This window comes from Aquarana catesbeiana, linkage group LG02, assembly GCF_042186555.1.
Source record: "Aquarana catesbeiana isolate 2022-GZ linkage group LG02, ASM4218655v1, whole genome shotgun sequence".
NCBI lineage: Eukaryota > Metazoa > Chordata > Amphibia > Anura > Ranidae > Aquarana > Aquarana catesbeiana.
In genome coordinates, this window is record NC_133325.1 from 710,623,009 (window position 1) to 710,646,905 (window position 23,897).

Consider the following 23,897-nt stretch of genomic DNA (forward strand, 5'->3'; position numbering starts at 1 on the left):
AAATGGTAACCTAGCAAGTCTCTAGTGATATCAGCAGAAACATTTTTCCAATATCTTTTGTAGTTCCAGGGATAACTGGTTTTAACTTTTCAGGTTTTTCTGCTGTCTCTTTAAATGTTCAGCCCATGGGAGTAGTTATAGGGGCAGACAATTTAGCAATGTCCAATGCTTGACGCTGATGTTTTTTAAATCCTGATTACTCCTCCCAGCGTATGGTAATGCCTACAAATGATGTCAGCTGTGTGGTGGTAGTGTCCTCTGAAGATAAAATACTAATAGGACTGAGGTTTGAGGGGGGTTGGAGATTTTAGTTGGCCATACCGTGATAGATTTTCTTATTTAGCGTGCAGGCTGAACAAAAAAACTAACGTGATTCCTCCATCCACGCTAAACAGAATGGGGTGGACAAATCTGCACTACCAGTTATTGTATTGTGACAGCTGGAGTTCGCAATTGTCAGAATACCCAAACAGTGGATGCAGCCGATGTTCGGGAAATCATTTTCCAAAATTGTCTGAAATTGTATGGCAAACTTTAGGCAACTGAACAGAGTTGAAGCCAGAGATGTGGATTAAATCTTGTTAATTTCTGCTTTACTCCATACAGATGTGACACAAGTTTAGACCTGCATGATATATATGATATTTAGGAAAAAACAATGTTGGATTCGTAAAACTGCAACCATGTTTCACTATGTTTAGCTTTACAAACAACCTATATAGTATTTACTGTATAATTATGTATTTGTGGCTCTAATACAAGCTTTACAGAAATTTGGAACATTACATATGTGTTTTTTTTTTTTTAAAGTTAGGGATTGATCGATGGAGCTGCCCTGTGTAAAACAAGTGTCTTGTCTACATGCACAACAAAAAGACAGTAGTACTTACTTTTTGTAACAACACCTTCGAGTCGGATGATATTTGGATGATCAAACTGTCCCATGATACTTGCTTCTCTGAGAAAATCTCTGCGCTGCCTGTCCATGTAACCTCCTTTTAAAGTTTTAATGGCCACTGGGATTTCCTTCTTTGCAGGAGTCTTCAATCTTCCGCTGCATACCTCTCCAAATTCCCCTAAAAAGATAGTTTGGTTTTAATATAAAGAGCACAAACATTGTGATGTGTCATGGGAGGTAGGAAGCGAAAAAGAAGGGAAGTAAACAAGGAAGAACTATGAAATTTCATAGTGTCAAATCTTGCCACATCTCTACAATGTCTCTGTTTTGATGGCAATGTGAAGATATTAAGATCCTCAAAATGGTGAAGCTCAGGAAAATCAGAAAGTGGCAGTTGCTCAAACAATTTAAAGCAAACCAGAGAGGTACATAATGCAGGGTCTTACTTGAAACCCACCAAAGAAAATGGGGATCAATGCCCATTCTCTGGAAAACATTACTAATAAAGCAATAACCAGGCTGCTGTGTGGTCCCATGGAAAAACAGAAAAGAATGGCATATTTAAGCATTGTAATGATTAAAAAGGCTGGGAAAAAATATTTTCTTTGAAAACATAAACTCTCATTTTATTCATTTTTTTTAAATAATATATACCTGTCCCTATTATCTCTTCCAATAATTGTTGGGTCCAGGTTATCTAAACTTGCTTTAATAAGTAATTGCAATAATTTAGCTAGTTTTTGTAATCATAGTGAATAATTAAAGTTAAAATAACAATAAAAGCATTATAAAATGCTGTCATAGCAGTTACAAACCAAAATGGGGAGTAATATGAATTGCAGAATTTCCATTGACCTTTAGCCTGATAAAAGTGTAATAGGACAAGAATTGAAATAATGTATTTTTCGTGAAGTTTTCTATTCTACAATCCAAATCATAACCATAATACAAAATAGCAGCACTTTGTGCATTGGCATAAAATAATCTTTAATACTTGTTGTAAATTGCTGGAAGCCTGTGAACATATTTACAGTAAAAGAATTTGCTGCAAAATGAGTAAAAATAAACCCAGATTTATTGCTATTTCTAGAATGAAATCAATGGATATCCGACAAGCAATTGTTGTAAGTACAATAATCTGTCAATAAAATCTGCAGTAATAGTATGTTGTCCTGCTTAGTTATTACAAGAAATTGTAGATTGTCTTTACTTGGTTATAAAGAGCTAATTTGAGATAGAAACAAAGAATGTGTCATATACAGTATAAGCTTTACATTTGCATAAAAAATACAAAATGAGATGCTGAGAATTTAAAGTAAAATTAGAAACAAAAATTATGTCTGTTGTTATTAAGCAAAATTAATGGTCTAGAGCAGTGATGGTGAACCTTGGCACCCCAGATGTTTTGGAACTACATTTCCCATAATGCTCAACTACACTGCAGAGTGCATGAGCATCATGGGAAATGTAGTTCAAAAACATCTGGGGTGCCAAGGTTCGCCATCACTGGTCTAAAGAAATGTAAATCTTAATGTGAACCTGTTTGCAAACTATGCGCATTAAAATATTTTCTTAACAAGCCATAAAATCACTTTAAAACAAGCACTTATTTACCTCTGTAGTTATAGGCATTGTGAAATTTATTTTCAAAGTTAACAACAAAGGAAGTGAAATAACATCTCCTTTCCCCTTACACCCCATTTACATTTGGGTGTAGCATGTTTTGGTGATTTTAAAGCTTTTTTGTAGAGTTTTGATGTCGCTACAAATGAAGTGCTGTACGAGAGCTTCTTTGGGGCAAGATTGCATATTTTTGGCCTCTTAGACTTCGATTATGAAAAACAAATACAAATTGTGTTTTTTTCACATGCTCTCATCGAAATCAGTAGGGCCAAAAACGCCCCATTCTGCTTCAGTTGAGCTCATGTACCTTTTGGAGCTTCAGAGGTTCAGCTACAAGCAGCTGAATGCTCAAAATTGAACAAGGACAATTTAAAAACATGGGATTTCGTTTGTTGAGCATTTTGGCGTATTGACCTTTAAGCTGCAAACAATGAAGTGTTAATGGGGGCTTATTTTGTATGTAAAGCAGAATCATGGCAGCTTGCCCAACTTTTATTGTAAATTCTAAGCAGGTACTGTAAGATGTTAGAAACTGTTATAGGTATAATTTAGAAATGTTTTAATATGCATAAGAATTACCCTGAAAAGTTTACTTTTTGTCTTGAATTCCTCCTAAAGACAGCAATGAACTTCCTGGTATGTGAGTGTGCCTAGGCTCTCCTGTGACTACAGCCTTATAGATTTATATCTACTGTGTGAGATTGAAGGCACCGTTGCCTCTGACTGCTAGTCTCAGGAGATTTGGATGGAGATTTGGTGATATCACTACTATGCTGCTCACTTTTGGAGGCTCTGACGTGATAAAGCAAAGCACTACATTGAGACACAGTGCAGAACAAGGCATTGTAAGTCAGTAATAGAGAAGGATCAGCTGCAGGGAGTAGAGGCAATACTGGTGACTATTTTTTTGCCTTCTGCCTGCCTTTTTTGGTACATCTTGCAGAATTCAGTCCTTTTTTAACCCAGAGTTGCCCCAACAGTACTCCTATTTTACCACAATGCTCTCAGTCATCTGGGTTGAATGCTGCTGAGTGGAAAACCCTGATTGACTGATCTTCTGAAAAATATTGGTCATGCAAGTTATGCCGTGTACACACGGCCGGACTTTTCGACCAAACTTGTCTGACGGAACAAATCCGTCGGACAATTCGACTGTGTGTGGGCTTCATCAGACCTGCAGCGGACCTTTTCTGTCGAAAATGTAACAGACTTTAGATTTAGAACTTGTTTCAAATCTTTCCGACGGACTCGAGTCTGGTCGAAAAATCCGTTCCTCTGTATGCTAGTCTGAAGGACGAAAACCAACGCTAGGGCAGCTATTGGCTACTGGCTATGAACTTCCTTATTCTAGTCTGGTCGTACGTCATCACGGTCGAATCCGTTGGACTTTGGTATGATTGTGTGTAGACAAGTCCGATTCGACGGAAGTCCGTCGAAAAGTCCATCGAAAGTCCGTCGAAAGGTCCGATGTGATTCAGTCCATCGAAAGTCCGGTCGTGTGTACACAGCATTAGAAGACCTTTTTTTTTTCACTACTGTTTTTCCTAATAGCTTGCAGCAATCTCTCCTCCCTGTTCTACAGAGAAACATATTTTCTCAGGCTACCCTTACATGCATGCTTATGTCAGAAAATGATCCTGATAGTCAGATCAAGTCAAGTCTGACCTTCCTCTAAGGTCCATGATTTGTTTAGAAAATGGGGTAAAGTTGTAAATCTTCAACTCAAAGCAGTAAATAGAGGCTCAAACCTCTGGAGGCAGAAAAGAAAATTATATTAAAAAAGGATGTAATATACATAATGATGCTAAATAAGTAGGAGGACAATTATGCTAGGCTATGCTACCCATAAGAGCCTGTCATTGTTTCACCCTCAGCTGCAGTCACTTCTTAAAAATCCAGGTCTTCTATGAAATGTTCTTCAAAGGTAACCTGTCATGAGAGAGTCATAGAGGCTGCCATTATTGACCATTTCTTCTGAAAATGTTAGTTGCCTAGCTGTCATGCTGATGCATTGTTTTCGCTGTAACTGACATGGAACAAATATATAAATAAAGAAAAGAAATTGCTGAAAAAAATTCTGACACTCATTTGTAGCATGCTTGCTCTGGACCTGTAACTCCAATAGTATTGAAGCTAGACATAGCCAGTCAACAAACATTTTTTACCAGAAGGAAAGCAATGGCATCCCTTGGCTAGGTCACTTTAAGTTGGAAATTTCTGCTTTCGCTCAACTTTATTGCGTTACCTTACCTGCATGTGTTCTAAACTGTGGCTTTAAAAAAATCAGATGGGTTACATAAATATTATTTTATCCAGTGCATTGTGAAAATATAATCTATAATATGGAGTAATGTAAAACAGAATATCTGAAATGCAACAAAATCTATTGGGCAGGAAAAAAAAAAATTTTTGCCAGGCACTTCTTCTAATATTTCATAATGACAAATATATTTCTTCGTACCGTTAAAATCAAGGTTAGTACCCTTTAGATATAAACTTCCAGGTTTAAGTTAATGTATATCTGTGTGTACATCCCCTGCAAACACTGGTCTAACCTTTTCCAGAATATTACACTGGTATTTGAAAAAATCTCTTGGGATGCTTTTTTATTGCTACTGGGGAAATACTGATATATCTTTGCAATACTTATATTTGTACTTTATAGTACAAATAAAGGCGCCATTGGCTCCCACTGTGGCAGGCTTTTCTCAGGCTCCAAACCTAAACAGCATGGTTATGATTCCATAAGTCGGTGTGGGCACAGTCTGCAGCTCTGGATAACTAATCTCCACTCCCTGAAGAAGTGATGAAAAGTGAGTAAAAAGTTGTAAGAGGGTATTTTTTGTGAACAGGTGGTAGAGAGTGGGATGGGAGGGAACACAATATTTGCCTGAAGGTGGGCTTAAAAGTGAATCTGTTGATATGCAGTGCCTGGCTAAAGCACAGGTTTACTTTAACCTCCCTGTTAATTCACATTAAAGTTGAACTCCAGGAATCATAATTTTAATATCTTTTGGCAATGTAGCCAACACCAGCACTGCAGCTATGGTCGATGCCAGGAGCTGACCTCTTTCTCCACCCCTGTGTATACTTGCCCATTCAGAAAACACAACCTGGGATGACATTGCAGCCATGCGGCGTGTCATCATAGTCAGAACATCATAAGAGACTGTGTTTTGTGAATTGCTAAAGCAGAATTTTTAAGCCAGTTGAAGTAAAGAAAAATAAATGCTACACAGGAAGAACCAAGAAGATAATAGTAGATCTAAAGATATTAAAATCAAAGTGCCAGCTTTAGGTGTGCAGAACTGTTCAGCTACAAGGACTTGTGATCGTGGGACTGACACAAAAAGATTTGCTTAAGAGGAGTATAACTGAAATATCATCCTGTCAGTACCTACATGTACATCAATCAGCATATTTTGTAGTATTATCTATGCAGGGGAGGTAGCAGATGATCTAGCACTACTAGAACTAGCAAAAATATCCCCATCTATTCTCACATACTGCCCACTACTTTGTTTCTTTTTATAAAGCTGATTTAGCTACACTACATTTCCACCATGAAACAGAAATAGCTTCAACACAGCATTTTAACAGTATATTTTGTTTTCTATTTACCCTAACAGATTAGAGGTTTTATACTTGGATCATTCGTTCCGCGTGATCACGGAGTTTACCTAAATTATAGTTGCGAATTATCATTAGTGCGGAAAAATGTTCGTAGTAAACATTTTTTTATGTTTGCCAGGCACATTCTAATAATATGTGAGACCTAATCAGGGCTTGTGCTATAATGATGTAATAAGTGTAAGTTTCTTTAAACATAGTACTGTCAGAAAGGGAGCCATGTGCATTAGTGCTGTGTATAGTAAAAGCCGGATTATGCAGATAATCAGTATTTGATGTGGATGGGGTATTGTGAATAAAAATTAAGTAATGCTTATAAAATTATCTAGCATCTAAAATACATTTTGCTTAATAGTTTTTTCAATGAGCTAACACATTAGTGTGGCCACTTCAGCACAGTGGTAGTGCTGGGGCGCTGAGCTTGATTACTGTAACATTATTATGACATAATAAGATGAACCAAACATATTCTGCAGAGCAGGGGTGAGAAAACATTAACAGACACTCTTACATTGCTGAACTATGGTAGCTCTGAAATATGGCATTGAGTGCTGTTATAGTAAGATAATAGGGATGAATTAAAGATGTCCTCTCACTTGGCATCATATGAGGTTCTTAAAGTGTACTTGTCATGAATAAAAATTGGAGACTCATTTTTTACCTCCTTCACCTAATTCTAGTTGCCTGGCTGTCTCTGGTTTTAATATTTTCTAGTTACTGAACAAGAACAAGAATACAGATTAGTAAGAATGACATTAGAACTTCTAATCTGCAACTTGATTCAGCTTTTTTAGAAGGCTAATAATACAGTAGGTGCATGACAATTTCTCTAATGATAGATCTCCTGAGAATCCAAACCCTGAATAAGGTTTGCCCACCAATCCATGCTGTCTCCTCAATTCAGGAGTTCACCCTGGGCAAGCTTCGGTTTTAGATGGTGTTGGAGCTTGTGCCACTGCCCCTCTGTGGCTCTGAATACTGCCATGGAGGTTACATGCTCCCCTATACTTGGATACCCTGCCCCATTAGAACAAAATAGCAAGGGGTATGACATAGCAGAGAGGCAGTTATGGAAAGCAGAAAGGTGAGTATACACTACCTACTGGGGAAATTAGGGGGTATCAGGAGCCACTGCTACTTTCCCCTAAATGGGCAGGTGATATTGTCTCTTTAAAATGAACCTTTGGCTAGTTAACCACTTCAATACCGGGCACTTTCCCCCATTCCTGCCCAGGACAATTTTCAGCTTTCAGGGCTGTCACACTTTGAGTGACAATTGTGCGGTCATGCAACACTGTACTCAAACTAATTTTTTATCATATTCTTCCCACAAATAGAGCTTTCTTTTGGTGGTATTTGATCACCACTGGGGTTTTTATTTCTTGTTAAACAAACTAAAAAAAGACAGAAATTAAAAAAAAAAAAAAAAAAAAAAAAGTTTTTCTTCGTTTCTATTACAAAATTTTGTTTTCTCCTTCACTGATGGACACTGATGAGGCTGCACTGATGGGCACTGATGAGGCAGCACTGATGGGCACTGATGAGTTGGCACTGATAAGGTGGCACTGATGGACACTGATGACGAGGCACTAATATGCAGCACTGATGGGCACCGATAGGCGGCACTCATATGCAGCACAGATGGGCACTGATAGGTGGCACTGACGGGCACTGATAGGTGGCACTGATGGGCACTGACAGGCAGCACAGAAGGGCCCTGACAGGTGACACTGATGAGCTCTAATAGATGGCACTGATGGGCACTAATAGATGGCACTGATAGGCAGCACTGATGATGAGGTACTGACAGCCTTTACTGATGGGCACTGATTGGCATCTGTGAAGGGCACTGACTGGCACTTTGATGGGCACTGACAGGCACCAATGAGGCAGCACTGATGGGCACTGATGAGTTGGCAGATGATTGGCAGTGATTGGCAGATGTGGTGGGCACCTCTGATGGTGACTGAGCTGATAATCAATGACCCTGACAGGAGAGACGGCGATCGGCTCTCCCTGTCAGCGCGAACCAAGGAAAGCTGTTTACCGGCACTTCCTGGTTCTACACTGTGATCAACTGTGATTGGTCACAGCTGATCACATGGTAAAGAGCCTCCGTCAGAGACTCTTTACCTAGATCAGAGTTGCAGTGCAGACACACCACGATCACCGCGCTGCACGCTCCCCGCGGGCGCGCAATTGCGGCTTATCCTGCTGGACGTCATATGAAGTCCAGTTAGGATAAGGCAACCACTGCCCGGCCGTCATTCTGCTATAGGCCAGGCGGGAAGTGGTTAAATATAGAAAAAAAAAATGTTAAAGTGCATTTTAACCCAAAACCAAAAATGTAATACATTGCAGCTCATTAGTCTCTAGATGTAGTTAGGTCTCCAGAGAGTTAGGTTTTTCAAGTGAGAGTGTTTTTAGGTTTTATAAAGAAGAGAGAAATAGAAGACACAATGAATAGCATTACAATGAACCTTTTCCTGCAATATGTTGTAGTGGTATTTCCAATTTTAATTATGTGGATGCACAGCCACCCAAGCTGACCCTTCCAACCCAACTGAGAAAAGTGGAAAGATAGCGCTGGACTCGTAGGGTTATTTTACTGGTATTGGTAATGAAAGATATTGATTTTGGTTTAAATGCTTTGGTTCTTGGGCAGACGGCTTCTACACCCCAAAGGATCTCCACAGTCTCCTTAGCTTGTAGCATAATGTAATGAGATATGAAATTGAAGTGCCACGCCACTGCTAAAAGGTCCAGATACACTTAATGGAAGTTGTATCTGGACCTCTTAGCAGTGGTGTGGCACTTCAATTTCTCGTTACATGACCTTCCAACCCAAAGACTCAAAGTAGGTAATTCCCTAAAGGTAAATAAACTGCACTTTCAAGTGCAGTTGAAGTCATTTCATTATGTCATATTTCATATTTCACCAAATAAAATGTGTTTTGTGGCTTTAAATTACCACTAAAATTAGTGTCTCGTAACTGCTGGAAATGCGCCTCCACTTGGGAAAATATTTTTAATCAGCCACTAGGTAGAGTGTAGTGTTCGTGGCAATGATGTTATCTAGGTGGATCACATCACAAAGTTAAAGTGGTAATTTAAAGCCACAAAACATGTTTTAATCGGTGAAATAAAGTAATTGTAAAAACTTTTACTAAAGCAGATGACTCATGCCTATCTATTGTATAACCCCATTGGGTACCTCTGCCAACTGGCTGTTTTTGGGCTGACTACCAATTTGTTCACTCACCTGAAAACCCAACAGAGCACCCAGGATGGGAATGACTGAGGCATTGAGAGCGACCACACTGACCCTGCATAGAGACAGGTTTTCTTTACCTGTGCCCTAGAAGGCAACATGTCCCCCCACCTTGCTGGATGACCGCAGCCGCAAAACACTTGTAAACATTTTTTTAAATTTTACACACGGTGTCACAGGGATATGAAAGTATAAGAAAAGCCAACATTCTAGGTCATTACTAGAGATGTAATAGAGGGGACATTTTCCAATGGGGACACATCTCCCAAATTAAACGCAGATGGCAAAAAAACAGGGTTTCAACATTTGCTACGCTGTCCAAAATGAAAAAAATGTTTTTGGTTTTAGATATACTTTAAATGTTGACCACACACACTGCTTATACTATCCTCCACTTCTCTTCTTCTTTTACCTAAGGACTAAGAAAAGCCCTATGTTTGCTCTGCACAGTTTCCTGTTTCCCCCACTAGACAGCGATAGTGGCTGGTGCTTGTCCACTTAGGCACTCAGCTCTGATTTGTAGGAAGAAGTGGAGAGTCACATGATTCCAATACCTAGAAGTACTGGGTATTTCTTTTTCCCTCCATAAACATCACAGAGAGATGATAAGTATATAAAAGGCATTAGGATGCCATTTAAGCGAGCTTTATTTCTTTATTAATATGAATAAAGCACAATGAATATTATTTTATTATTATTAATATGATTTGGGGTCTTTTGTCATTTGTGCTCAAGGTGGCTCACATTATGCAGACAAAATTGTTTTCAATTAACTGAATTTTGGTGAAATGCAAGCAGTTACATGGAAGGCTTATCCAACTACAGTACTTAGTACCAAAGTGGAACTTCTACTCATCTGATTCCTCCCCCTCTCTGGTGCCACAATTGGCACCTTTCGGGAGGGAGGGGGGGACAGGATACCTGTCTTTGACAGGTATCCTTTCAAACTTCCAGAAGCCTCAGTCGCGGCTATTGACGTCACTGCTGGGGCTCCCTCCTCCTTCCCCTGTCGCCGGGCCAGTAGGAGAGAGGAGCGGGCCTCACGCATGCGTAGTAGGGTTCCCGGTGTGAAGCCGAAAAGACTACACTGCAGGGTACCCTTAAATGTAATGGCGGCGGCAGCACATGACAGCTGTCGGAAACATCAACTGCGGTGCCGACATCGCTGGACTCCAGGACAGGTAAGTATCCTATTATTAAAAGGCTGCAGTATGTGCAGCTGCTGGTTTTTAATTTTTTTTTTGGACCTCCGCTTTAAGTGGCAGCCGCTGAAATATTAACAATATTGAATTACATTATTTTGCCTTATTTCATGGCACACTGACTATTTAATAACGTTAATTATGATAATTTGAATAAATGACTGGGCTGAACTGATGAAAACACAATAGGAATAGAATTACGAGAAGCATTATTATCTAAGGTTAAACCTGCCTGCAGATTGATTAATAGGCTAATACAGACATATGCAAAATTACATTACTACATTAGTGCCAATGGAAATGTGTTATGACATCTAATAAATCTAAACGTTATGCTTTGCCAAACCATGCATTAAGGATTGCTAAATGTACAATGAACATATACTTAAAGGAGATTTGTAGACTGAAAAAAACTGTTTTACCCGATACAGGTTCATGTACCCATTTTGTAAGTTGCAGATATCCTTCACTAAAGAACAATATTTCTCTAATGCCGTGTACACACGGGGGGACTTTTCAGCATCAAAGGTCCGACGGTCTTTCCGACGGACTTTCGACGGACTTTTGACGGACTTCCGACGGACTTGCCTACACACGATCACACCAAAGTCCGACGGATTTGTACGTGATGACGTACGACCGGACTAAAATAAGGAAGTTGATAGCCAGTAGCCAATAGCTGCCCTAGCGTCGGTTTTCATTTGTCGGACTAGCATACTGACGAGCGGATTTATCGACCGGACTTGAGTCCATCGGAAAGATTTGAAATATACATGTTCCAAATCTAAAGTCCGTCAGATTTTTGACCGAAAAAGTCAGCTGCAGGTCCGATGAAGCCCACACATGGTCGAATTGTCCGCCAGATTCAATCCGTCGGACTGGTCCGGTCGAAAAGTCCGCTCCTGTGTACAGGGCATTAGTGTATGCTTCTTTTAAAAGAATCTTTTCATGAGAAAATCCTAAAAGCTAATTTTGCTAGCCACTCTAAGCAGAAGCTACAAATGGAAGCCTCCAGGTTTGTCGCATGACAGATTTCCTTTAAAGTAACTATAGCGGAAGAAAAATCCAGTCTGCGTGTGCTATGTGTCCAAATCCCTGCAAATCATGTACAACTTTTGTGTGAGTACCATTTTGTGAGTACCATAAAAACAACTTTTTTTTATACCATTAAAAATATATTACACAACATTCAAAATTCCGATTACAGTTCACGTGTGGACTTGATGCATTTTGTGAATCCTTTTTCAGGAGAACATGTCCCACAATTAGTATACTGGAACCCACTCCAAATCTTTAATACAATAATATCTGTAGGGTAGGGTAGATTGGGATTCATAGCATGTGTATGTTGCCCATATACGTGCAAATACTGTAAGTCAAGGTGAAGCCATTGCCTCTCAGGTGGGAAATTCAGGTATAATCAGCAAAAAGCCAATGGTCTTGTACACCTAAAATATAAGGACCAACTTCCCAGTGGGAAACCATCCAGACCCAATGTAAGTAAGTCACCATAAAGACAGCATGGTAATCAAAATAGTAAAGGCACATATATCCCAAAGAGGGAATATTCCTGATAAGTATCTTAGAAACAGACTCAGTTCACATCAATCCAGCTTGGATTAATGTGAACTGAGCACCTCTATGGACAACATACGCATGTTATTTCAGTTTACCCTACTGGTGGCTGATATTACTCTATTAAAGATTAGGAGTGGGTTCCAGTGTACTGATTCTGTCACATGGTCTCCTGAAGAAGTATTCCCAAAAAACACGTTGTGTTCACATGTGAACTGTGAATGGAATCTTTGCATGTTGTGAACACCTATATGGAGAGTAATTTTTAATGTTGTGCTAGAGTTTTAATGATATATAATAAAGTTGTTTTTATGGTACTCAGTTTCTTTTCTATATGTCCACACAAAGTCCATGACTACATATTATGTTCATAGTTACTTTAACATAAATGTAAAGCCAAAACCCATTTTTAAATATGTTTGGCATTAAACCTCACTTTATACAGGTTTCTTAAGCAAATACGTTTTTGGTATATGTGTTGCAAAGTTTCTTACCAGAGATCCTGCCTGTAATAACACTTTCTGTTGCTCTAAACCAATGGCTCTCAATTAGTAGCTGTCTTGTCAGCCTAACATGTACATTCCTTAAGTTGGCCTTTGGGATACCTATCAAGTCTGCACATGCCTCCTGCATACCTGATGGGCAGCTTGCCATGATGCCAAAAAAAAAAAAAACTGAAAATAGATTTTGGGTTTACATACAACTTAAAGTTAAAATTTGGGGTTAAAACCAAAAAATACCTTTGCAGTGTCCACCCCAGCACTGCAAGGGTTAAATGCTTATTACAGTTACCTCATTCCTTGCTCCCGTGCCAGAACACTGCCCTGGTATTTTCTCTGGTGCTTAGGCTTTAAAGTAGAACTACGGGCAAAACCCCCCCCATGTTTTATAGAGTAAGGGAGGGTTAAAATCCCTGTCACTTTTTGCCATCTGTGTCCCATTGGGGAGCTTTCCTTTCACTTCATGTCCCATGGCCAAAACAAGAAGTGGAAGAAAATCCCTGCAATTTAAAGCATTTGTTACCCAGCACTTCATTTTCCTGATCTGTGCTTGCTGTACCATGTACTTTATGGGAAAGTATCCTGTTCTCTTTGTATTGCTTGTTTTATGTGGAATGCACTATACCAGCCGGTGAGTTTTATCTGCGGAATTCCTAAGGTGTCACAAAAGGAACGTAGGACATCTGGTGTATGGAGATGGGCCATGTGGCCTGCTTAAGTGGCTAACAGGCAGAACAGGAACCTCCATTGATATTGACTCAACCCTGGAATGAAGGACCTGTAGGGAGATGGCGTATGACGTGTCTATATTGTAGGGTGATGTTTGAATGTGGTGTTAATGGAACCTTTACTGGCCATGAAATTTGCAATGAGTTGAAAGTTTATAATATGTCCCCATGCATCCCTGAAGTATAATGAGTCTTTTTTAGATAGATTTCCTAACAGGCTATAAAGTATGTTTTTTATATGAGGAGTCAGCAGAGCAATTTGTTTTGAATGGGAGTAATTGTATTTTTTGAGTATTGTGCTGAATGCAATATTTGAAGATAAGCCTAGAAAGGTAATGGGGGTTCCTCGTCAGATATCTTTAACTTGTTAAAGGGGAGATATCATAGATCAAAGATTGATTTGAAATTCCAGTTGGATGGAAAGAGGGAAAATCCAAGTTTTCCCAAAGCAGGGTAAGGGGACTTAGAATAAAAGAAATGTTTAACGTATCTACTACTTTGTGAAAAATAGCTAATGGATCTCTGAGTAAGGGTACTGTCTTGCTTAAAGGAGAAGTATTGCCAAAGCTATTTTGGCTGTACTTGTTCTGTAGGTCATAGAAGTGCAGTTACTTCTGCACTCCTGTGACCCAGATTTAGCTGACAGCGGGTTAAGTCCACTGTCGGCTGACGTCACGGAGCTGGTCTAGGCTCTGCAGGGATTTCAACAATAATGTCAGGATCCACTAAGATGCCTGAACCCGCAGCTGGCTCAGCCTCTAAGCAAATTACTGAGAGCCTGAGCCAGCTGCTCCCCCCTCCACAGCCAAGTACTTCAGTGATCACAGAGACCCCGTGACTGACAATTATAGTAATAGCTGCAAGGGATAATATGATGAAGGTGGCTCGGGTACATTTCTATGGTGGAGGTGGGATAGGCTTTCCTGAATGAGTGCGTTTTCAGGGATTGCCTAAAGCTGGACAGGGTAGGGGCTGACCGAACATCCTGGGGATAGGGAATCCCAGAGGACAGGCTCTGGAGAAGTCCTGGAGGCGAGCATGGCAGGAGGTAACATGGGAGCTAGAGAGCAAGAGGTCTGGGCAGGAGCGGAGGGGACAATTTGGGCGATATCTGCAGATGAGGCTGGTGATGTAGCTGGGTACAATGTTGTCAATGACCTTATATGTTGTGGTAAGTATTTTGAATTTCATACGGTGGGGTAGGGAAAGCCAGTGAAGGGATTGGCAGAGAGGGGCAGCAGACGCGGCTATCTTTACTTCTGGTGTAATGTATAAAGATATTATAATTTTCTGATTCATCTTGAAGATCTGAGATCTTTATCACACACAGTCTGTGGTCTCCAGAATGTATACTGCTGCTGCCCTCCTCAGCAAATCTTAATTTTGTAATTTAAAGCAGGGGGTACATGAAGACAAAACATTCAGTTCTATTTCTAGAGTCTTTGTAAGTTTAATAATACAAGGTGAAAAGTTCACTTTAGCAATACAGTTGTTGCTCCTCTCAAATGATACAAAAGTTATTTCAGTCTATATAGAATGAAAGTCATCCAAAGTTTAAGGCAGCTCACCCCCTGTGGCATGTTTACACGTACCTCCTGGAATATGTTAATAGACTATTAAGATACAGAGTCTGCTATTGGATGTTTCTTGCTATTTATTTATTTATTTATGTTTTTAATTAAAGCATACCAATCAAGAACTTATTTAAAGTAAATACCTCTCCGGTGTAAAATGATAATAAAACTCATATTTCTCTTTGATTATAAGCAACGTGCATGGCGTTGGTTCTTAAATCTAAAGTGAATGACAGTTAAATGACATGTTTTATAAGTTGCGCATACAGTCTGGAAGAATGAACAAAATGAATTCCTTTTGGATGGGGAACACAGGTCCTGTATGATTTATTACATGGAAACATCAGTTGCTCTTGTGTGCTCGGTAAAGTCAGCCTTTAATGAGTAGGTGCCTGATTGCTGAAATCATTATAATCTCATCTCAATCTACATCTTTGAATGTGTGGGCCTTGTGAACTGGACCTTCACTAGGTTTCTGCTCACACACAGACATGAAGGAAGAGTTGAGCACCTAATTTATGTCTGCATCTTCATCACTCCTGTAAAGATGCAAATGACTGTCAAAGTGAGGCTAGACTCCTCAACAAATTTTACATTTTCATGAATGTGTTGCGAAGCCACATCAGCCATGACCACCTAGATGATACTCCATTTATGTCTACCTTGCATCACTATAGGAGTCAAGCTTTGCCACAGTACAATAAAAAAAAGGCCATCCTAAATATATGGTAGAGCTCCAACCTTTTTGTAAAACCTTGCTCCATTTTTACTGTGCTGGTAGAATACTGCACCAAGACCAAGACCTGTTTAGGAACCTAAACTTCTACTGACAGAAGGTATGAATCTTGATACTTGAACCTTGAACCATGATAATCTAATACTTGTATAACTTGTATCTCCACATCTTCCCAAAACACACTCTGAAACCATATACATCGTACTGTACAAAAATCAGCATAGTCAAGCCATCAGGGCAAGGAGGTGACCACACCACATGTCAAAATTTTTTTGGAAAAGTAAGGCAGAGGGCCCCTTAAATTAGAAGTGTTTTTTTGCATCCAGTTAAATGGGTTATCTTCTTCTTATTCTGAAGATTGATCACTCATTGCTGAAAGCCCTGATAATAGGAGAAGCTATAAACCTGTAGCGCTTACCCTCGAAGAAGCCGTTGGTAATGATGGGTTCTCTGTTCTGCCATGACTGCTCAGTCCCCACCAACACACCTGGTTATACAGTAGGTTACTCACACCTGTGTATCTTAAGCATTAATATTCTACCATTTATGGTAGTACACAGAAAATACAACACAAGCATCTTGGGAATTGATAAGATGAATGTATTATTCAAGGGTAAACAAATGCAAGGCATAGAACAAATAAACAGGACAACAGAATACATTTGATGAACTGATGGGCAGGTTAGGGTTACCTACAACCTGTAACTTACATTACAATAAGGCTAAGCCCAATTACACTAGTCCACACAGTATCAGTAAAATAGCATTGACTATAAAAGCATAAATGACATAAAAGAAATCTCACAACAATTCTTAGCAATAGCTACTCAAACAATGTTCGTGGGTGCACTCTACGCACACAGCCTTAATGGCGAGTGAGTACACGTATTACTGGTAAAGGGGTACCCATGGTGGTGTCTAAAGTACCTGTCTAAAGTACCCGGTGCTTAATTATCAAGGTTAGTCGTTGGGGCCCTTCTTTAAGGTGGTGCTCATGTAGCTGTCTCTTTAATGCTGTTCACAAAAGATGGCTGTTGGGTTGTTAGATACGGATCTGTCTCTACTGTATTAATTGTGGGTAGTAAGGGTTTAAACTCTGTAGCTCCGCTCACCAATTCTGGCCTGCAACAAGCCCCAGTAAGTCAGACCAGCAGTCTCAGTCCTCACGATTGGCTCCTTATGATTAGGTCCTCGTGTTCAGGTCCTCTCTGAGGTGGGTGCACACAGCAACCAGTCTCCACAACTCGGGTTCCAAGGGACAACAACACTCTGTGTGGCTCAGGCTCTTACTCTGGTCCTCAGTGTAGGCAAGCACAGCACAGGTCCACTCACACTGGTTTCCCCACACTGTCTGCCAGGTGCCCTGCTTAAACCCAGCAACAGGTCTGCACTCGTTGGCTCTCCATGCTATTCTTCCCAGATCACTGCACATTTATCCAGGAAAAGTTCTCTCTCCTCTCCTCCTGTGAGCAAGGAATTCTGGATATTGTAGCTCACCACCCAATATCCTCCATTCACTTGTCTTGTGCAGTGATCCTTTAGGGACTACAGTTCCCATGATCCTAGGCATCTGTGTAACAAGTTCCTCATTCCCCCAATTGGCTCAAACACTGCTGCAAGGAGGGTGGGGTGTAGGAGCAAGCGGGGGATTTCTCACAAAGCCCCTCTGTGACAGTGTAGTACAGCGGCAGCAGGAAAGTGAGAGGAGAGAGTCGGCTGAAGGGCACGCAGCACTGCTCTCACAGTCTAACACAGCAGGGGACAGGGAGAGTGAGCACACATACAGACCACAGCTATGCCGCTCTCCCAATGCTTACAGTGGTGAGGAGGCGAGCAAGGATTTTGCACTAGACATGCGCATGACGAAAAAAATGTGTTTTGTTTAGTTTTGATTTGTTATTCTAGTTATTTTGTTTTGTTAAAAAACTCTTTACCCACTTAAAGACTGCCCACCGCATATATACTGCGTCAGGGTGGCTCTTACCTGTACGTCGTTTCATGCACTAGATAGTGTGGGGCCACTGGACAGAGGAGGAGCCGATGCGGGTGCCCGGCAGGCCCGATGTCCGCCACCCACCCATGATCGCGGTACAGAGAGGCAGAACAGGGATCTGCCTATGTAAACAAGGCGGATCCCCATTCTGACAGGGGACAACATGGACATCTTTTGTTCCTAGTGATTAGGAACAGTGTTCTGTGCGTTGTTCCTGTCAGCACTTCCCCCACACAGTAAGAAAACACACCCAGGGAACACATTTAACCCTTTGATCGCCCTGATGTTAACCCCTTCCCGGCCAGTGTCATTTTTACAGTAATCAGTGCATTTTATTTAGCATTGATCACTGTATTGGTGTCACTGGTCCCCAAAAAGTGACACTTAGGGTCAGATTTGTCCGCCGCAATGGCGCAGTCCCGCTAAAAATCGCAGATCACTGCCATTACTAGTAAAAAAAATTTTAAAAATCCATTAATCTATCCCATAGTTTGTAGACGATATAACTTTTGCGCAAACCAATCAATATATGCTTATTGGGATTTTTTTTTACCAAAAATATGTAGAAGAACACGTATTGGCTTAAATTCATGAATAAATTAGTTTTTTTACATTTTTTTTGGATATGTATTATAGCAGAAAGGTTTTTTTTTCAAGATTGGGGATCTTGTTTTGTTTATAGTGCAAAATATAAAAACCACAGAGGTGATCAAATACCACCACAAGAAAGCTCTACTTGTGGGGAAAAAAAAGGCATCAGTAGTGTTTGGGTACAGCGTTGCATGCTTGCGCAATTGTCAGTTAAAGTAACGCAGTGCCGTATCGCAAAAAATGGCCTGGTCATTAAGGTGCTAAATCCTTCCATGTCTGAAGAGGTTAAATTGCCTTTGGCTTAACAAAAACAGCATTATTTCGAAATGGTACTCTAATAACACACACAGTCTTTGAATTATGTTTACAGTTAGAATTCGACTGGAGTTTGATGTAAAATTCAATGCAAATTTTCAATTGAATTACAAAAATTCAGATGAATTTTATTTCATTATTCAGGGCATTTGGTAAATTGTGTTTGTACAGTACTGTAATTTGGGTATTCAGATATATCCGAGTCTCCGAATAATGAAAAATTTGTCCGAATATTTATTCGGAACAAAACGAACCACACATGTCTCCTTCGCACAGCCGGCAGGCACCCGGCTACACACCAGTTCCTGCTGACACTGGATATAGCCATATGTTATCTTGGTGAATAAGGCTGAAAATCCTACTTTAGATACAGTGATTGGGTAGAAGCAGAGGTACGCATAGACATAACAGGCTTTTCACGAGGCCAGGAGGTGAGGTGAAAATCGTTGACCTGTTCAAATCACAGTAGAAGATATTTGTAGAAAATATAGAAAGAAAATGATCTTGCATTCTTACCAGAAAGCAGCACAGAGGGGAACCAGCTGGATCGTCCCAATAAAGAGTTGTATAAGAAGGACCAACCATGGTACACTAATATAGAAAATCTTTATTGAAAAACAAGTCAAATTTGTTTTTCAATAAAACTTTTTATATTAGTACACCGTGGTTGGTCCTCCTTATACAAATCTTTATTGGGGCGATCCAGCTGGTTCCCCTCTGTGCTGCTTTCTGGTAATATTGTTCAGTTGTGGAGGCACCCCGTCCGATGGAAGGATCGGTAACTGGACTGCCAATAAAGAATATCCCCAGATTATGGGTTTAGGTCCCTCTTTATTTTTATGTACTATAATGATCTTGCATTCTTACCTGCTCCAATTACTCTTTCAATTCGAATTCTGGATGGATCAATCTCTTTTGCAAATTCATGGACAGCTAAGGAAGGATCTTCATATGTGTCAGGATCAACGTACGTTTTTGCTCCTGGAATTCTCACTGTTGAAGACAAACAGTCATAAAACATCTAAAAAAACATCTCCAAGCACATATACAGTATATTTCAACAACACACAGTTATTTAAGTTTTCACTTCTGTTTGTGGATCAATTGCAAATGCAAAATAATGACAAAAAATGACATTACTACACTCGTTAATTTCTACTAAATCGTCGCTCATTTTAAAGATATGTCTCTGTAAGCCCACACAACATCATGACCATTTTATGATTTACATTGACTTTCCCTGGTCTTAAGTTTGTTGAAAATTTAATTTTCTAGTTCATTTATTAACTGTTGTTGTTCCAAGAATGACAGTTCATAAGCGCCCTTGCATCTTTTAAGTGAATGCAGCATTTTGCAACAGCCACGACTTGCCATGACTGGGACTTGTGCAAATTTATTAAATGCCAGGTAACATTTTATTGTAACATTTTACTGTGCTTAGGAATCCTTCTCCACAATGACGCTCAGGGGTCACCATAAAGGCGTTCTAGAGTGAAGGTCACCTAGATGAAGTTGTAGTACACTTAATTTATGTGTAAGTAATATAATTTACAAGCAACTATCAGATACACCCATGGTTTTGCACAGAGCAGCCCGGAATTTACTCTTCTGGATTCCTCCGCCGATGCTCTTGGCTCCTCCTTTTCTCTGTGTGCCACCATAGGAAGCCACTTCCTATGGTGGCACGCCTGAGGGCTCAATCCTGAGCCAGGCTGTGTGCATCTATTGACACACACAGTGTGGCTTCGCCCCCCCCCCCCATTCTATGCTCACAGGATTTTATTGACAGCAGCAGGAGCTAATGTTTCCCTCTGCTGCCTCTGTGAGCAGAGAGAGAGAAGAGAGCCACTGCAGATAGGCAAAGTGTTGAACTAAGGTAGTACTTAGCTAAGTATAAGGGGGTGGGGGTGAGGGGTGATACAAACACTGGGATATTTTACCTTAATGAAGGGAATTAAATGTCCAGGCTTTAGAACCACTTTAAGTCATTAGAACATGATACAATGAGATGTTTACTAAGCCATGCCCAGAACCAAAAATAAAAAAAATCATCAGGTATTAGATTTAATTTTCCTAAAAAAAGGACAGCATACATCTAACTGATTGCTTTACACAACACCTTTAATTGAACACAAAGAACCAAATATATATAATGCTCTTTTATTATAGTTCTGATTTTATTTAACATGTAAAAAAAATGGTGCCCCATGTAACCAAACGGTATGCTCTTTTCTGAGTAGTTTGTTACAATGCTGTGAGTAGGTGTTTAATAACAGGGAGTCTGATGTATGACACCCCATGCAAATGCAAAACAGTCATGTTTATCTGGCTTGATATTATTTGCTATTTTCCCGGTGCTCATGATGCATCAGTAAAGTCTTTATATTTACGATGCAGAGAAAATCTAAAACAAATGACAAAATTACAAAATGAGACTCAAGTGGCTTAGATATAATGACAGAGCACAGTGAGCTACTGCCCTGAGGAGACTACACCTGGTGGTATAACAGGTGACTTCCATGAATCCAGGGCAGGAAGTGCTTGCATTAATATGGATGGATCAGAAGGTCAAGCATTTCTCCAGTCAATTGTGTATGTATGAATAATTTAAATAGAAGTTTCATGGAGGAGATGAATTTTCTGAACTTTATAATGAGAGACTCTAAAGATTAGTCAAAAGTTTATTTGTGGAAACAAGAGATCATTCTTTTGACTAATTACTGCAGTGCTAACATCATAGGGACCTGAGTTCATACTAGAGATGAGCTGCCAATTCGGTCCAAACCTAGGTTTGTATATAAATTTTGCTTGTTCAGGGGTTGGGCAGTCGGCAAAACTAACTTAGTGTCCAGCAGAGGTGAATCTCTCACAGCAATGGGAAGTGATTTATTTGGGGCTAAGCTATTACTACTCATCTTTTCCAGCACAGGAGTGACAAATGGGACTTGTAGTTCATTAATTCACAGATCTCTGTGATCTCTGAGAATCTACTGCTCCCTGTAATGCCCTGTACACACGACCGGTTTTGCCGTCGGAATAAACTCCGAAGGTTTCTCCGACGGAACTCCGACAGAATTCCATTCAAGCGGTCTTGCCTACACACGGTCAAACCAAAGTCCGACCAAAGTCCCACCGTCCAGAACGTGGTAACATACAACACGTACGATGGGACTAGAAAAAGGGAGTTCAATAGCCAGTAGCCAATAGCTTCCGTCTCGTACTTGCTTCAGAGCAAGGGTTGTTTTTGGTCCGTCGGAACAGCATACAGGCGAGCGGTTTTCCCGATAGGAATTGGTTCCGTCGGAAATATTTAGAACATGTTCTATTTCTATGTCCGTCAGAATTTTCTAAAAAAAAAAGTCCGATGAGGCATACACACGATCGGAATATATGATGTAAAGCTTCGGTCGGACTTTTTCTGTCGAACATTCCGCTCGTGTGTGTACGTGGCATCAGATTGAGGATGGTGGAGACTGCTCCAAAGTAACATGTAACATGTTACAGCTTAAATAAGGATGTAACATTTAACATGTTGCAAAAGGTGAACTTATCCTTTAAGGTGGCAAGATGTAAAGGTGGCAGGGAGGCACATAAGGGGCTGAGTGTGCAGGAGAGTGGTAGGCACTGGTGCTGTTTGTCTGCATCTAACATGACTTGCTGCCTCTATGCATGCCACTGCAGTGATGGAGCATTGAATTAGAGCTTGTTCACACTGTGTACCTTCATACTATGTGAATGAACTCCTTGCACGTACTACATGCCCACATACACTCCACAATCGTCTCCTGAACCTTCTACCCACCATCATGCACTCTGCAGTCTTCTCCTGAGCATTCTACCCACTGTCATACACTGTCCACTCCTCTCCTGCAAATACTGGCCAGCATTATACTCTCCTCACGCAATACCTAAAGCACCATAGTCAGTTTTTTTCTAAAAGCAGCCCCACAATTGGCACAGTTTATACACTACTATTTGGATAATTCCCCAACTGTAATTGTGTGTTTTTTTTTTAATCTGTAAAAAACTACCTGAACTCAGAAGCAGGCAAGGGCCATCGCGGTTCTGGGCATCTGAAGCATCTGAAGCCTGCTCGTATCTATTTCCGGGCTTAGGTGCATCTGGCTACCCAGCATGCACCTCCTGATCTCGTGTCTGCACAGTAATGACACTCCGTGGCACAGTTTGTTGATTGCAGGTTGCTATAAAAATGGCGGTGGCAGATGTTCCCACCCTGTTATTATGGCAACCTGTCAAGCAGGCGATTCCCTTGGACTCCTGGAATAGATGACGCCGATATCCCAGGAGTCCAAGGGAATTGCCTGATGATGACATTGCCTGGGTGGCTGGGGGGGCTGGAGCTCTGCTTTAACCATATGCCGACCAGCTGCTGCAGTTGTACTGTGGCAGAATGGCACGGCTGGGCGAAACAACGTTATGTAACGTCGCTTCGCCCTGTGGCCACTAGGGGGTGCAGCGTGCCGCCCGCTCGCCCCCCGGGCCGATGCGAGTGCCCCGACGGTCTCAAACACCGCCGGGCTCCCGCGATCACTCGGGGCACACAGAGAACCGGGATCTGTGTGTGTAAACACAGTTTCCGGTTCTCTGAGGGGAGAACTGACAGATCCTCTGTTCATACAGATTATGTACAGTGATCTGTTATCTCACATCCCCCTTCATTTAGAACACTTCCTAGGACACACATTAACCCCTTCACTGCCCCCTAGTGTTAACCCCTTCACTGCCAGTGACATTTTTACAGTAATCAGTGCATTTTTAAATCGCACTGATCGCTGTATTAATGCCAGCGGTCCTAAAAATGTGTCAAAATTGTCCGACGTGTCCACCATAATGTCGCAGTCATGACAAAAATCGCTGATCGCCGCCATTACTAGTAAAAAAAAAATATATCAATAAAGATGCCATAAAACTATCTCCTATTTTGTAGACACTATAACTTTTGCGCAAACAAATCAATATACGCTTATTGCGATTTTTTTTACCAGAAGAATGTAGAAGAATACGTATCGGCCTAAACTGAGGAAAAAAAATGTTTTTTTATATATTTTTTGGGGATATTTATTATAGCAAAAAGTAAAAAATAATGCGTTTCTTTCAAAATTGAAGCTCTTTTTTTTGTTTATAGCGCAAAAAATAAAAACCGCAGAGGTGATCAAATACCACCAAAAGAAAGCTCTATTTGTGGGGAAAAAAGGATGTCGATTTTGTTTGGGAGCCACGTCGCACGACCGCGCAATTGT

General features: G+C 40.5%; 1 protein-coding gene across 5 annotated transcripts in view; it reads right to left on the reverse strand.

The window, feature by feature from the left end:
* EPHA6 (EPH receptor A6) overlaps window positions 1–23,897 on the reverse strand; it is a 1,236,911-nt gene that overhangs the window by 211,975 nt on the left and 1,001,039 nt on the right. For all 5 annotated transcript variants that reach the window (XM_073616994.1, XM_073616989.1, XM_073616991.1 and 2 more), the window contains 2 exons: window positions 19,504–19,629; window positions 891–1,076 (listed from right to left, as the gene is read on the reverse strand). In XM_073616994.1, the coding sequence (XP_073473095.1) occupies window positions 891–1,076; window positions 19,504–19,629 (312 nt within the window). The remainder of the gene's footprint in view (window positions 1–890; window positions 1,077–19,503; window positions 19,630–23,897) is intronic.